This window comes from Colletes gigas, unplaced genomic scaffold, assembly GCF_013123115.1.
Source record: "Colletes gigas isolate AHSC1104 unplaced genomic scaffold, ASM1312311v1 Colletes_gigas_Sc00044, whole genome shotgun sequence".
NCBI classification, from domain to species: domain Eukaryota; kingdom Metazoa; phylum Arthropoda; class Insecta; order Hymenoptera; family Colletidae; genus Colletes; species Colletes gigas.
In genome coordinates, this window is record NW_025106673.1 from 337412 (window position 1) to 352312 (window position 14901).

General features: G+C 39.3%; 2 protein-coding genes across 14 annotated transcripts; both read right to left on the reverse strand.

Moving 5' to 3' along the window:
• Positions 1-377: 377 nt before the first annotated feature.
• Positions 378-3735, reverse strand: LOC122403132 (adenosine kinase 2). 3 transcript variants are annotated; one of them, XM_043406475.1, is made up of 6 exons: positions 3607-3735; positions 2256-2458; positions 1550-1757; positions 1199-1474; positions 707-1115; positions 378-627 (listed from the first exon to the last, which is right to left on the reverse strand). In XM_043406475.1, the coding sequence occupies exons 2-6, from the start codon at positions 2270-2272 to the stop codon at positions 500-502; spliced, it is 1038 nt and encodes a 345-aa protein (XP_043262410.1). In that variant the 5' UTR covers positions 2273-2458; positions 3607-3735; the 3' UTR covers positions 378-499. The 3 variants fall into 3 exon arrangements, with proteins under 3 accessions (XP_043262410.1, XP_043262409.1, XP_043262408.1); XM_043406474.1 differs by having other exon boundaries at positions 2256-3211; XM_043406473.1 differs by having other exon boundaries at positions 2256-3703.
• A 337-nt stretch (positions 3736-4072) lies between these two features.
• On the reverse strand, positions 4073-14559 carry LOC122403133 (RNA-binding protein lark). Of its 11 annotated transcripts, none has more exons than XM_043406482.1 (7): positions 14324-14557; positions 13524-13686; positions 12848-13393; positions 12551-12620; positions 12337-12436; positions 9152-9199; positions 4081-4205 (listed from the first exon to the last, which is right to left on the reverse strand). In XM_043406482.1, exons 2-7 carry the CDS (start codon positions 13665-13667, stop codon positions 4196-4198), a joined length of 918 nt encoding a protein of 305 aa, XP_043262417.1. In that variant the 5' UTR covers positions 13668-13686; positions 14324-14557; the 3' UTR covers positions 4081-4195. The 11 variants fall into 11 exon arrangements, 8 of the variants coding, with proteins under 8 accessions (XP_043262419.1, XP_043262417.1, XP_043262415.1 ...); XR_006259589.1 differs by lacking the exon at positions 9152-9199 and adding an exon at positions 11725-11811 and having other exon boundaries at positions 4082-4205; positions 14324-14556; XR_006259588.1 differs by lacking the exons at positions 4081-4205; positions 9152-9199 and adding exons at positions 6988-8476; positions 11725-11811 and having other exon boundaries at positions 14324-14556.
• Between the last annotated feature and the right edge of the window lie 342 nt (positions 14560-14901).

Sequence of the window (14901 nt, forward strand, 5' to 3'; positions counted from 1 at the left end):
ACTCTATGTATACTCTGCATTTATGTAGTGGACGACGCAGGCGTACCAAACGATCGCGATAACTGTTTTTCGACTACATTATTTCAACCAGTGCTCTTACGTTTTCAAATACTTGTAAGTATTCGGTGTAATGAACACGCCGTAGGTGATTGTATTGATTTTTTAAGTCTCGCATAAATTAAATGGCTACTTTTAGATGACGTATTTGGAACTTTGCGCAATCACGAAATTAAAGATTAACATTATTTGAGCAATTTAAAATACTGATCAATAATTTATCATTAAATAATATACCATTAAAACAAATCATTAATGTATCAATTAGAATCACTCTTCCTTATTTGTATTTGGTCAAATAATATTGTTTCTAACGAAATGGGTCTGTTGTACACAAACATATAAAAAGCAAAAGCTCTTCCATATTTAAGGAAATTAGGGTAAAAATTGTTAAGGCATTTATTAAGTACAGAGTTTACAATTACTAACTGATTAAGAATTATCAAGGTGTAAAGTTTGGTTTCCCTTCATAAGTACATCCAGATCTTTGTATAATTTCAGTTGCTGCCCAGATACCACATTTTATACATACATTTATGCTTTTATCTTGTACAAGTTGAGCCAAGAAACCTGAAACAACAATAATATGTCAATATTGTTTTAATAAATTATCGACATCAAGATGTATAGAAAGTTGACAGAAACATACCTCCTACAAAAGCATCTCCTGCTCCATTGGTATCAACAACTTTTTCATGTGGAAGTTTAATAGCAGGAACTTCTGTTACAGTATTATTTTTGGCTATAAGGATTTGTTCTGCACCTTGTGTTATCACAACAATTCTTGGCCTCTTCTTATTTATTTTTTCCATTTGAGATAGTTTTAATGCTATTTCTTTTCTATCTGTAGTTTTAAAATCATTAACTTTTGCAAATGCATCTGCTTCTGTTTCATTGCCAAATAAAATATCAACATATGGAAGAGCAGCTAGCATAGGTGTTTTATAAAATTCGCATAAAAAGGGTGCACTAAGGTTCATCATAAACATTTTATTCTTTTCAAAAGCATGATGAGCTATTGTTTGAATTGTTTCTGGGTTCACTGTTAAAAAGAATCCCTATAATAATAAGCGTATGATATAATATTAGACATAAATTTCATAGACTGTAAAGTCTTACATATACTTTGCGTAACACATACAGCAATATAAATATATTGAGCTGCTTCTATAAGTTTTTCATTTTCAGGTTCTTTTATGTGCGAAATTGAAAAGCAATTAGCAGCAGCCAAATTAGCACATAAAGACCGTTCGTTTCCAGTAATAACAACCGCACAAGTACCAGTAGGTTCTTTATTGGTATATTGATAGCGAACATTTAAGCCAGCTTCTTGTGCTTTATTTTCTAAGATTTTCGAATATTTGTCTTTTCCAACGCAGCCCATGTAAGTTACAATTTTTGGTTTGCCCAAGATCCACTACAGAAAATTAGATCTTCTTTATTTGTAATTCAACTTAACAGTTTATATAATAACAAATCCTAAAGAATTTACTTGCGTTACTCTCATAGTGTTTTGTGCAGAACCACCAGCAATAAAGTCTGCCTGATACAATTCAATTAATTCATCATACATGGGCTTGTGTTTGTTTTGAGCAAGAATAGCATCATTTGGTTTCAAATCATATTTTTTTAAAAAATTGCTATCTACAGTTGCTGAAATATCAAGAAGGGGATTACCCATCCCCAGTAGGAGACCCTCCCTGAAAAGTACCAGAGCTATTATAGTAATCAGAAATAAATTTATAATTTAAACATTTAAGATTATTGTCAAAAGTTTTAAGCACGAAATAAATTGGTACATCCAGAAAATACAAATTTATGTTTTGAAAAAATATATTCTCGGGTTCCCTACACTCGTGGTCCGAGCCTGACAATTGCATAATCTAAACTTTTCTACAATCACGTGGTTATGAATTTAAGGAATAACACGAAATATAATAATTAACGCGTACGTTATGAAAGTTAAGAGAAACTACACGAATTACTTTGTCATTGATTCATGAATCCAAAATTTGTGACATATATAACGGATGGCACTTTTGAGTGTTCGACGCAATCTAGCGAGCATATGATCAAAGCGCGCATGTACAACTTAACCTCTTTCGATGTTTAAACATAACCTCTCAATTTAAATAAAACATCGACAATATATGTAAGAAACAATGGAATGAAAGATATTCATAATGTGAATTAATTACCGTAAGTCTCGCGCCATTTGAATACGGTTTTCGTTTGTTTCGACAAATAGTTCCAATTGTACTGTACAAGACGGATGGCGACGATGCACACCTCTTATATACCGCAGATCTCTCAACTCCTTCCTTCAAGGTCCAGGGTCAAGTGACATGACGTACTTTTTATACGTATTTTACGTTATCGGTTCTATCTCATCGTATCTATGCTATATACAAATTGTATCTCAACACTCCACTATGCAACATTTGCATCACGAGTTATAGTATACTTATGGACGCGTTTCGTCATCGGACCGGAAAAATCGTATCTCTTCCTAATCTACTTTATTTAAATAGTTAATAGATAAGCAAACTGCATGAATCCTTCACGAATTCCAAGCACAATTGTATTTACTTTCCACATAAACTTCGGGATTGAAACTTACACTGAATTGTTCAAAATCTAAATATAGTTCGCCACACTCATAATAAGCTGGATTATTATTCAAATTCTCGTCTATGCATGCAATGCACTATGTTGTCTGTATTACGCAATTAGACGCTCAGTGGGGAAAAACTCTAACCAGAATAACTTATTCATGTGATATATGCTAGTCCTTGGAATAGAATATGTATTTACTACTTACTTCAACTTTATTTTTTCAAAACATATCCTATATACTGAGTGCGTTTTAATCGTTACTGTTGATATGAAACAAGAACAGTGCCTTTTTAAAGTTAGTATAATATATTTTTGCTAAAAATACAGCACATCCATTAGGTTACTACATCCAACCTTTACAAATTATAAGCCGCAAGATGCCTCCTAGTTTTACAGTGTTTTATTTAACATCCTGATTAACGAAAATGTAGACTTTTTACAGCAAACGACAGGCGAAAATTATTTCAGTAAGATTCGTTTCTGTGAAGTCAACAACTTGAATTTCCCAAGATGACGCATACTACTCCGCGCGTCTTACCTGAATTTATTGTTACTTACCATTAAATTCCGTACGTTTAAAGGCGCGATAAATTTTGTTCAAATAATTATACAAAAATCACAATGCGTAAGATATTACACATTCTTCGAGTCAATTATTTCACTAACTATTTACATCTTCGCGTACAGTTATAAGACATAGTTGATATTTATTTTCATATTTAAAAAACGATTCACGATAAAAAAATAAATAAAAATACGTACGACATCGTACAAATATTGTAACAACAGAGATCGATGACGCAAGCACCGCGAATGAATTGCGCGTAGCTATTACCGCGCTTTTAGATGTTCAGAGAGAAAAAAAAAAGAAACGACATGGGAGAAATTCATAGATTTCTGCATGGAGACAAGTATTCGTTTTCTTTACGATACCTTCGTGTTCCAACACACAGTAGTAGAGAAAGACATTAGAAATTCCAATCGTTAGCGAGATAGGAGAAGAAGTGTTGGAAGTGTGAAATCGCAGCACCTCGCCATTGCCAATGTAAGAGTTTAGTCTGGATCTATATTCGCACATACGAAGTTCTTCGTATCGCAGGATTCACAATGTGCATGCGTGTGCGCTCTACCGCATCTCCTGAGAAAGAAAACATGGCTCTCAAAGCGTTCGCCAGGCATAGAAAAACTGAATGAAATTTTAATGCTGTCAGACAGAGAGAGAACACCTTTTATTTTTCTTTTGTGTTATTTTCTTTCTTACGCAGATCAGAATGATGAGATACTGAGAGGCTGTTGGACTTGCCTTGATACGACGTGGTTTCGCACCCATATTTCTGCCCGATTGGGACACCTCTGTCGGCTGCGGTGCCTGTCAATGGAGCACAGAGTCCTGGTCGACAATTACCTCTCGCCACACGGGACACGTTGATGGGACACCTCTCTCAACCTCTCACTTCGTACTCGAACATCATCAAGCCCAGAGCTCCTTCCAAGTATGTCCAGAAGCGCTTGAAGTAGGGGGTTATCGTGTCCTATATCATACATCACATTACAATACACATAGTGTTTTTTTAGATTTCCCTGTGGCGCGTCTCTCTCTCTCTCTCTCTCTCTCTCTCTCTATCACTCTGGTAATTGGCAACCGACGACCCGGCGGCACGAGACACGTTTATTTTTTCGTCGCGCGTGTGAAGAGGATTACACGTCCCGGTTCTGCAGAGAGACTATTATACTTCGGTGGTCACACACGCATATTATAGATACATATATCCGTCGTCCCGATTTCTACCGGTCGATCTCTTTCTGCGCTTCGTTTTTCCGTTATATTTTTTTTTCCGCCGATATCTTCCGGTTTCTATGACCCGTTTGTTTCTCAAAAGTCGCGTATCTCATCCGTCTATCACCCAGCGACTGATACGCTCCACGTTTTTATTTTTTATTTTTTTTTATTACTCGTGACGACTCTGTCGAGGGACTCGTTCGTATACGTGCTTGCGAGGGTCCGGAGGAGGTGTGCGGTCCCGATCAGCGAGCGATATAGTTCTCATTTTCGTCGACCTTTTCTCGGTTTATGCATACATCCCGATACAACCGACGACGCATTTGGACTTGACCGGTTGCAACGGTTTGAGATTATTATCGAGACTACCAACTGCCATTAATCGTTACGTCCGTAAGGTCACGAGGCTGTGTATGTGCATGGATCACCGCAGATTTCCTATCGACGTATTACACTTCCGGTACAACCGTAATCTTCGAGATAACTTGTATTAGCGGATCTCGTCATCAACCGTGCGACGAAGCCTGTGGTCTCCTCATGTTCAAGTTTCGTACGACGTATGTGTATATTTATGCATACCGATCGGGCAAATTCCGTTTTTCTTTTAGTTTTTTAGTTTTCATTTCGTCGGTTACACGCGCAGCCCGGGCGTCACCGAATATCACCTTCGTAATACACGTGTTCCTAATTACGTAACGCTGAGATGTATACAGACGCACACGCGCCTACGTTATACGAGCAAAAATATATTTGTATCTGCCTTCGGCGGAAGAGAGAAAAAGAAAGTTGTCGGGGAAAAAACTCTTCGGGGCGAAATTTTGTTGCCGGCCTCTGTTCCTAAATCTCGCTCATACCTAGACGCGAGTTTTCGAGTGGAATCGAAGAGCATTTCGAGCTAAAAACTAGTGCATCGATCAAACTTGTGTGTAACTAAACGATTGTGAAATTTTTCTTTTTAAATAAGACTGTCGTCTTTAATTACGGAAAGAAGTCCGACACTGACGAATTAAACTGTAACTGATAACTGTAAGGAGAAATGTTACTTGATATGTTTTAACTTTACAATAGATTCATTTTCATGGTGTAATCATGATATTTCTAACGTTTAAACGGCAGAGAAAAAAATTGTTACTGTTTCCTTTCTCCTTATCAGCCGTAGTTTTCAATTAATCTCGCTAATCCAATAAGAATATTCATAGGGTACGAAAGATGAGAGTAAAGTGGTTTTCGTTTGTAATAGAAAATATTTTGTCCTTGCACACGTTTGATAGTTATTGAAATAAAAATTGCCAAAACACAAGTACGATTTTGCGATATATAAGTAGACGTTTCTCAAATAAAGGGAACAAGAAGATTCGATCTACTTTTAATCGCATATAAATTTAATAATTCATAATTATTCGAATGTGTACGCAATGGTTTCAAAATTTTTTGCACAAAATGTAGAGGCAGAAGAACTATCGACTACCGCGATCGAAACTAGCGACTTCTGAAGAGAGTTGCAGAGCGTAGAGAGATATGCTCTTATTCGTAACTTCCAAGTACAGGTCTAATTTACAAATAATAAAGGGACTATTTCGAGGAGTCGCAGACACAATCCTGTTCAAATATCGAGAAACTTATTTACGTCAATTGACAGGATGATATAACGTGAGTACTGGAAACGAGAGAATAATAAAGAAACAGATTTGGATCCTGAACGAAGTTGTAGTTCAAATAGATAGGTGAAAGACTGGGTGGGGGATGAAGGAACGTTGAATACAACGGTGCAGGATATATGAGCAATCTCGTGGATAAGGAGAAAAGGGCGAGAGCGAGATCGAAACGCGTTCATAGATCGGGAATCGTGGCCGATCGTGCGAGGCCATAACGCGCGACGCGCAGGAAGCCAGCGAAGCGCGCGCGTCCGATCACGCGAACCGACTACGAAACAACGCATAGTTTTCTACGCGAATCTCGCGCGGATAGGGTTACGGACGAGGGCTGGTGTACTGACTAGAGGGGTGGGCTTGAGAGCGGCGAAAAACGGTGAAAGTGAGAGATAATTAAAGAACACGTAACGCCGTTTTCTTTTTGTTTTGTGAATTCCACAAGTACATTGTTATTACATTCGTTTCTTTTTAATCCATTATCATTACGATTACCATTATTAATATAATTATCATTGAAAACACGAGTCTTACCAAAGAGAAAAAAGAGGAAATAATAATAGATGGTGGGGGGAGATAAAAGAAAAAATCTTGAGAATAGAGAAGTATTACACACCAACGTGTATATACGCTGCTCAAAACGAGAAACGGTGATCATCGTTATTATTATACGTATAAGCTTAAACGGAGCGCACTTGCGGTTACCGCATTATTTCTTCGGTAATTCTTTACGTCAATTAATCCTAATATGTTAATAAAACGGTATTATTACGTTACTACACGCTAACGATATAATGTTCGCACGACCCGCTTAGGTTCCCATACAGAATCGACGCATCATCCTACGAATAATCTACGGTGTCTCCAATTTGTAACTTCTATGTATTTTCTTTTCTTTTCGATTATCATAATCTTTTTTCGTCCTGTTCCTCGAAAGAAAGATTACGAAAGGCTGTGCACGATCTCTTTTTTTTTTTTATCTGTTTATGCTCTGTGTTCATTATGTGTATATAAATGTCTGCTAATTGGGACGACGCTATTAACAACGAGATATAGAGAAAAAAATGCGTTCGATATTTCACAGTGCACGGTTCCGTGTGTCGGAAGGAGAATCGGGATTTACGGGGAGAAAAAATTGCAATCGACCGATCACACGTACAATTATTTTTGTCCTATGCCGGCGCCATATCTCGATACACGCTGAGCAGCAAACGTTTTGTCTCGCATCAAATAATAATAACGTTCCTTTCTTTTTTTTTACAATATACTTTCACACGCATCACGGAAGTCCGTTGCTTGAGCAAAATGTACGGAAAGCTACTTCGAAATCATCGACGCGACGTTCCGCAGTAAGAAACAAAACAACGAAAATATGTCCACACGATGCTCCGATTTTGTGATAGCGACGCGTTACGAAGCGCAACCGATCGCACAAAAGGGGTGATTCGTCTATTTTTTAGTTTAAACGTAACTACAACGATTCTCATACGTTCAGATAGACGTTACATGAACAAAATTCACATAATACCGATTCGTTGGTGCTTCGATATCGAGAATCTCTTCAGGTCCACGACCAATCGACTGTTTCGCAAGAGCAAGTGAATTGTCCACGGATGGAAGCAAAAGGCGTGTGTGCGCGTCATCGTCACAGAAACGGTCATCAAAATTAACGCGGTAATTTATATCGTCGCCAAGCATCGTCCTACCAAAACGTTCTTCGAGCTTACCCTTTCTTTTTTTGTTCATCTTCTAACGAAATAATAGTGTGGTTATTGATTTCGGTGGAAAACCGGCCGCGCGGATCAAAGTATGGGTACGAATCGAAAGATTCACTCGGTAGGAGGATGCTATTATTTTCTCATCTTCTTACATCGAGGAAACGCCTACATAACGATAACGGTGGTGTAGTCTCGTCGATACGAGGTAAAATTACGGAAAGTCTGTCTAAGCATTACACGACGGGGAACGAATATAATAAACGACGTGCATCTTCGAGGAACAAGGGAAAACCGGACCGGAGAGAAAAGAAAGGACGTGTGTAAAAAGAGGCCTGCAAGATTCGATGAAATTTCGGCTCGTGTTCTGTTTGCTGCTTAATTTTCTCGTCTGGTTTTTCGGTTTTTCATCTAAATAGCGCACTGCGGAGAGAGATTGTACATGTGTTTTTTTTTCTGATAGAGCAGCCGAATATAGTAGATCTTCGCGCGTGCAGATCGACAGACGGCCAAGAGTATCTCGGTCCCGAGGCTTCCTGCTAGCGACAGACAGACCCGACAGACGACAGACAGACCGACAGACCGATCCGAGCGAGCCCGACGCGACGATTTAGTATGGTGCGAACCGGCGCGACGGCGATGGCCCTCGTAATCCCGGTCTGGTAACCAAAATGAAGCAGCCACGTCAGTTACACGAGGTCGAGACAGAACGATTTTAAAACACGGACTAAGAGAGAGGAGCAACTTGTGAGACACAAAGAGGGCGGATAGGTAAGTAGACAAGGGTGGCACTGTGAAAAAGAAATAAAATTATACTGTATTGACAAACAGAGAATGTATGTGTGAGTAGTGTACCAAGGTACAGGGAGGAGATGTTAATGGGAGATAAGCAAAAGGTGGGTGGTAAAATTTACTTTCTTAACCACGGAGAGTACGTTCTTCCTCGTTTTTCTCGCTAACGTTACTAGTTTCTCGTCGATAAACGATAGGACAATTTTCGAATACATCACAAATTGCGGGCACTCTCTTCCTTACAGAACATGTCGCTGTCTCGCCGTTGTTCCAATCGAGACAAAGTCCCGGGCTTTACGCGACGTAATCGTGGACAGCGAATCCGGTAAACAATATTTATAAGTTCGGTTTCGGTTTCGATTTCGATTTCGTTGGAACCGATCGAGTGACTCTCTCAAGGGGAATACAAAGGCGATTCAGCAGCGCACCGTGACGCAAAGAAGAGGGCCAGATGGTTAAAAACCGAACAATTGACAGTCGAACACGGAGTAAACGTTTCAACGATTTGGGCTGGTGTGTGACCCATCGGCACGTCTACTTACCTACGCTCTTCAAATGAATCTCGGCTGAAGTCCTCGTACATGCCTCTACTATAAACAGCGGTATAATAAATAATCGAGTCTACGAATGATCAGATCAACATATACCATACTTGCTCCCTTGTCCAAGGCTTAACTTTGTGAATTAGTCCCTGTATTTTCAACGTGCAAGAAACACATGACCGCGTGCTGCCTAATATGACTGTTAAAAAGGGTCAGGAATAGAGAAACATACTACTGCGTACGGGTATATCTACATAAGCGCCGTATGAAATAATTACCGAATTACGAGAGAGATACGAGGAAACGTGAGAAGAATTTTGGCTGAATGGTATATCATCTAGGAACAAAATACTTTCTCAATTTTTCAAGATTACTAAAATAGATCGAATTTCAAACGACATTTCCAAACGTCCATCTAAAAAATAGTGATGTAAATTTCCTCGTGTCTTCTACGATTAAGCACCTATTTCATACGACACGTATCCAGAGAAACTCCGTTATAAGCAGCATTACGTGGCAATTCAAGGCACTAGAAGACTCTATCAAACCATCGACGTACCACTACTAAAATGGAAGAGTGTGTATTTACGAAGAACAATACCATCACAACGTGGAGTACCTGCCTGTGCAAACCTCGAATACCCTAATGCCAACGAAGTACATATATAAGTAACGTATGAGGCGGGTGAGAAACTGAATTTGAGCTTTCTTAAAAGCGTAAGAGGTCATCGAGAGGCCTTTGTGAACGCATGGATCGAGAATCGTTCATAGAATCCCTAACAACACTTAGCGAGACGACTGCTGCTGTTAATTAGACTACTCTTAATTAGGATCTACCCTATTATCCTGCCATAGCTGCCTATTATTTAAATTCCACCCTACAGAATTCGAATGTGAAGTAGCGATGTGTATTTCTATCCGCTTTATTCGATACGAGGTACCATCGCTAGAAAGAGATCTAATTAAATTAATACACGCGTGTCGTACAAAATTCGTAGCGTTCGATAGAACATTGAATCTTTTTCATTTATTAGTTTTCTTTTCTTGTTTTAGCCAGTCATATGAGGCAGGCAGCGTTAGACTGGATTTTTAACCCATGCGACTTTCAAAAAGTTACAAATTTGTGAACGAGCCGTTTGCAGCCCAGGCTGGGAACATGTAGGATAAATAAGGTAACGTGCAACAACAAATTCAAAGTATTTAGAACGATTGAGAAGTTCAATCAACTGTTTCTCTATTTGAAAGTTTTTGCGAGTGGATTTACATACATGAAAAGCTTTGAACCTCGTGAGTAGAAGTCAACTTCAAGAACTATGGATCGTAATTTCGGAGCATGTATAACAATCACATATTCATACTAGTTTTGTGCGACATCTCCTCGCATAAACAACTTTTGTTTTCTGTTTTTTTCTCCTTTCTTTTTTTTTGTTTTGTTTTTTTATGGGGCCGGTTTCATGAAACTTCTGAGATAAGCAAACATCTTAGAACTTGAAGCGTACTTTAATCTAAATTAACGCAATTTCGTTCAATTTACCAAATGACGTTGAAAACTCTGATCACATAAACAGGATCGATACAATTACACACAATTAGAAAGAGAAAAAGAAAAGCAACGATCATATCTTACAGTCAATAACATAAGAGAATAATTCTTTGCTATGAATAGCAACGAAATGAATTACCTACGAATCAAATGAGATCTTGTACACACATTTCAATCGATACTTTAAAACAATACGTAAACGCACATGAGTGTCGTACCACACATATTTTTTTCTCTCTCGTGTACAACTATAGAATGTTATTTCTCTAAACCGCTATTCGCGATGCAACTCTCGAGATATTCTTCGTAAACTAAATTACATATTTACGGTTCGTCTATTGAAAAAAAAGAAACAAACAAACGTGATTGGAATCAACGAAATTTATCAGAGTCAAATAAACCAGAACTGATACACGAAAAACGGGCCGTTGTTTTTTCTTTTTTTAACAAGCGTGTCTATGAAACTGGCCTTAACAACTATTAGAAACGCCGATATACAAAAACTTACTGTCCAATTCGTCTGGAGAGCTGGTTTCTACTTACGAGACGTTTCAAAGACAATCGATAGGCGCCGTTCCTGAAAATCGCGCCAGCCCTTTTTTTTCTATCTACAGCGGTACGAGAGTTCGTTAAAATTGTAGATCGCATCCTGGCTCGCGGTAGTGCGATCAAGAAATCTAGTTCGCATTCCTTAGGAACGTTTCTTCATCCCAGGCCTCCGCGCCACTCCCGGTTGAGTGATGTACGTAATAGGGAGCGCTTGAAACACAAAGGATTCATGAGAGACATACAGGCCAATCTCGCAGTTAACGCCATGGATCAAGAGAGTCTATGAACAGGGACATCCCTAGAAGAGCAGTCGACATGTTCAAGGTACGATCAGTCGAGACCCGGATTTTGTTTTGTTTTTGTTTCTTTTTCATTTTTTTGAGTTGACACCGCGGTGACATTGGAAGCGGCCCGATGTACAACGCGCCAGCGACAAGAACGAGGCATGACTACTCGCTAACAAAAGTGGTCAAAGACTTACTCTTGCACGACTTGTACGTTGGCCCGGGACTGTCTCTCTAGGGTTGCCCGCATTCATGGACAAAGATGGTACGCAGCCTGAGGTGCACTGAAATTTAGAATGTACAGAAACGTCCAAGCGTCATATAATAACATTTGTACTATGCAGACTCTGCACTCATGTGGGCATCGGGTCGACACTCGTACTTAATGCTTTTAGAAATATCAATTACCGTGATCGAAAATAAGCAAACGGAACAAAGAGAAAAACGATACGCATTGGCAATACGTTTATCCGCGCGCAAAATGTTCTAATAGGTAGGGAAAATAACGGAGATGTAATAACGAATCAATTTCAGACCAAAGAACCAAATGCAAAAAAGGGTGATGATGTAAATTACGTTAAATTTTTCATCGCGCCCTGTTCCCGCAAGAACAATAAATTTTAAGACCAAGAGCAAGAAATGGAAAAGAAGATCGATAATTTGTAAGAAAAACGAAGAATATACGATATAGAATAGTAAGTATGTCGACGAATCACCGAACCCCAATTCGCATGAGCTGTTAATCCAGCCTGGAACGTTCACAATGTTAAGTCGGACGAATGGGCAGTCGGTACGATGGTTCTACTCACCTGAACCGGCCGTTGTTGCCACTCGGAGGGGGTGATCGGCGGCTGAACATTCCGTACTCGTTACCACGGGAGAAGCCAGTGTCGCGCATGGATCCCATACCTAGAGGAGGCATAGGAGGCATTGGGTCTCGTCTTGGGGGTAGAGGTGGCATTGTCATTGGTGGAAAGTCAAGCCCGCACATGGAACTTCCCATGTCACAGGGCCCTGTCATACCCGTAAACCGCCTCTCGTAGAGGTCCCTGGTGTCCTCGAAGCCCCTCCTGTCGTAGTAGCTTTCGTAGTCCTGTTAACAAATAAAACACAAAGCCATAAAGCAACATTCCATTCCAAGCAACATTAACCAGTGCTCTGGCAAAAAACGGTTATATAACCGGTGGAAATGATACAGTGTGATTTCTTGTCTTGGTTTATATTCTTATATACTTCATATTTTACTTAAGCGATTCGTTTAATTTAGATCACTGTATCTCATCCAACAATTATGTTATTATGAAAAAGGAAACTACTTACTCCAAAGCGGCCACCACCCATCAGCCGGTCCCGAAGGAACGGTGGTGGCGGCGGTGGAGGATACGGGTCGCGTCCAAACATTCGGTCTCTGTATCCATTCCTATCCGGTCCTCCTCCCATTCCTCCTTTGGGGCATTCCTTGGACCAGTGGCCGCCGCGACCGCATCGATAGCATTGCTCAGGATCTCCCATTCCTGGCCTCTGTCGTACTCTGCTCGTGGAAATTTGAACCTTCATGGGTTGACCATCAACCATCTGTCCATTCAGCTCCTTGATGGCATCGTTGACATCACCTGTTGCTTCTAGATGGACGAATCCATAATTTCTCACAATATCGCACTCTACAACTGTGCCATATTTGGCAAAAAGTTCGCGAACTTGTGGCGCTTTTGTGTTATCTGTCAGATTGCCGACAAATATTTTGGTCGTAGGAGTGTTAGGTCCTTTACGGCTTTTTGCAGCCTCACATTTGATTGGCTGCCCATGAACTATATGTCCATTCAAATTTTGTATTGCATTTCTTCCTGCCTCTTCGTTTTCCATATGCTGTTAGGAATAATACGTTTGTTGTATCAGAGGGATTCTTATAATTTTGTGTGAAGATTCGTATTCATCTAACAATTTTCAAAAAATACCAAACTGTGTATGTAATATTTAGGAAACAAAAAGAACTTACCACAAATCCATAATTTTTGACCACATCGCACTCTACGACCTTTCCGTATTTCTCGAATAACGGTTTAATATCGGCATTTGACGTCTTGTCGGCTAAATTACCGATGAAGATTTTAAACGTGCCAACACTACTAAAACCCGGCATTTTCGGCTCGTTCTAGAACCTAGTTTTGAAAAAAATATTTCGGATATTATTTCTTAATGATTCGTACAACGTTTTTGATGAAGTTACGCGCCACAATGAAAACCATATACATCATCGGTCCATAAAGCCTAGAAGTTTTAATAACATTTGTTTTATGTGAATCAAACCGTGATTAAATTAGCACACGCGTCTTATAACTATTACTACGCACGTATTACTATGCCGCACAGTAAAGTGAAACGATATTTCGCGTTAAAAAATAAATTCTTACGTTACGATGCATATTTTTATAATTAAAAAATAATATTTACGTGTACTATTTAATCTGTTATGCCTAACAACGTAATATGATTCCGGCTTTGAATTTCGAAAAATTCGCTGAGGATGCTCGATGGCGATTGTTTAGATTCCCCCTCTAGCGTTTCCTTCCACCATTTTGCTAACGATCTAAGTTTTTGAATTTCGAAGGTCGTAAATTTCACTTGAATATTCAACCCGTATGCTGAGAAAGAAGTGAAATAAACTGTTTGCGGGATTTCGAATTGCTGTACAAAACTGATTTTATGATTTCTAGTTTAACAAGACAAGCAAATACATAGTATACTAGTGCATATTTGTTACACCGTGAAAGTACGCAGTACAGAGAGCGTACCGACCTTGTCGAAATGGCGCACGAATTTTACGAAGCGTATATAATTACGTTTCCTTCTCGATCGATACGTACACTCCTTACGTTCACGCACGTTACGTTTTATCGTAGCACTAATCAAAGATTACCGTGACGAACGACTTATTAATCAACGACTTTTAACCGACGCCGATATCCGACACACGCACGTCTTTACACAAGAAAACGCAATCTAGCAATGGCGTCTTACTTGCCGCATTCGCTTGCGCGAGATTGTGGCGACATTGCAGTCACGAGAACACCAACCGCCACCAAGCGGCGATAACAATAACTATCCAAATGATCTGTAACGAATCTAGGAAGTATATCTAGTTTAGTGATATACTTTATTGTATGGCCAGGGATATTAATTCATTCGCGCTTCAAAAGAAAGTTACTAGTGTTGGCTTTCCTATAAACGAATGATACAAATTACCAGAAATTTTCCCGCTCATTTAGTCACCCATCTTCCTCATTTATCTTTTTTATGAGAAAAATAGTCGATCAATTTGCAGAAAAACATCCAGTCAATTTCAACCGAGCATGGACCATCTTAACCTTCCGTTC

What these genes read in the sequence shown, in the direction of transcription:
- LOC122403132 (XM_043406475.1), bottom strand. An exon ending in CTCAATATATTTATATTGCT is followed by an intron (nt 1,116 to 1,198) that starts GTATGTGTTACG and finishes TTATTATTATAG; the next exon opens with GGATTCTTTTTAACAGTGAA. An exon ending in AGGAGATGCTTTTGTAGGAG is followed by an intron (nt 628 to 706) that starts GTATGTTTCTGT and finishes TTGTTGTTTCAG; the next exon opens with GTTTCTTGGCTCAACTTGTA.
- LOC122403133 (XM_043406476.1), bottom strand. Translation starts at nt 13,667, where the DNA reads ATGCCGGGTTTTAGTAGTGTTGGCACGTTTAAAATCTTCATCGGTAAT. An exon ending in TCAAAAATTATGGATTTGTG is followed by an intron (nt 13,394 to 13,523) that starts GTAAGTTCTTTT and finishes TATTCCTAACAG; the next exon opens with CATATGGAAAACGAAGAGGC. An exon ending in GGCAACAACGGCCGGTTCAG is followed by an intron (nt 9,200 to 12,336) that starts GTGAGTAGAACC and finishes CGCTGTTTATAG; the next exon opens with TAGAGGCATGTACGAGGACT.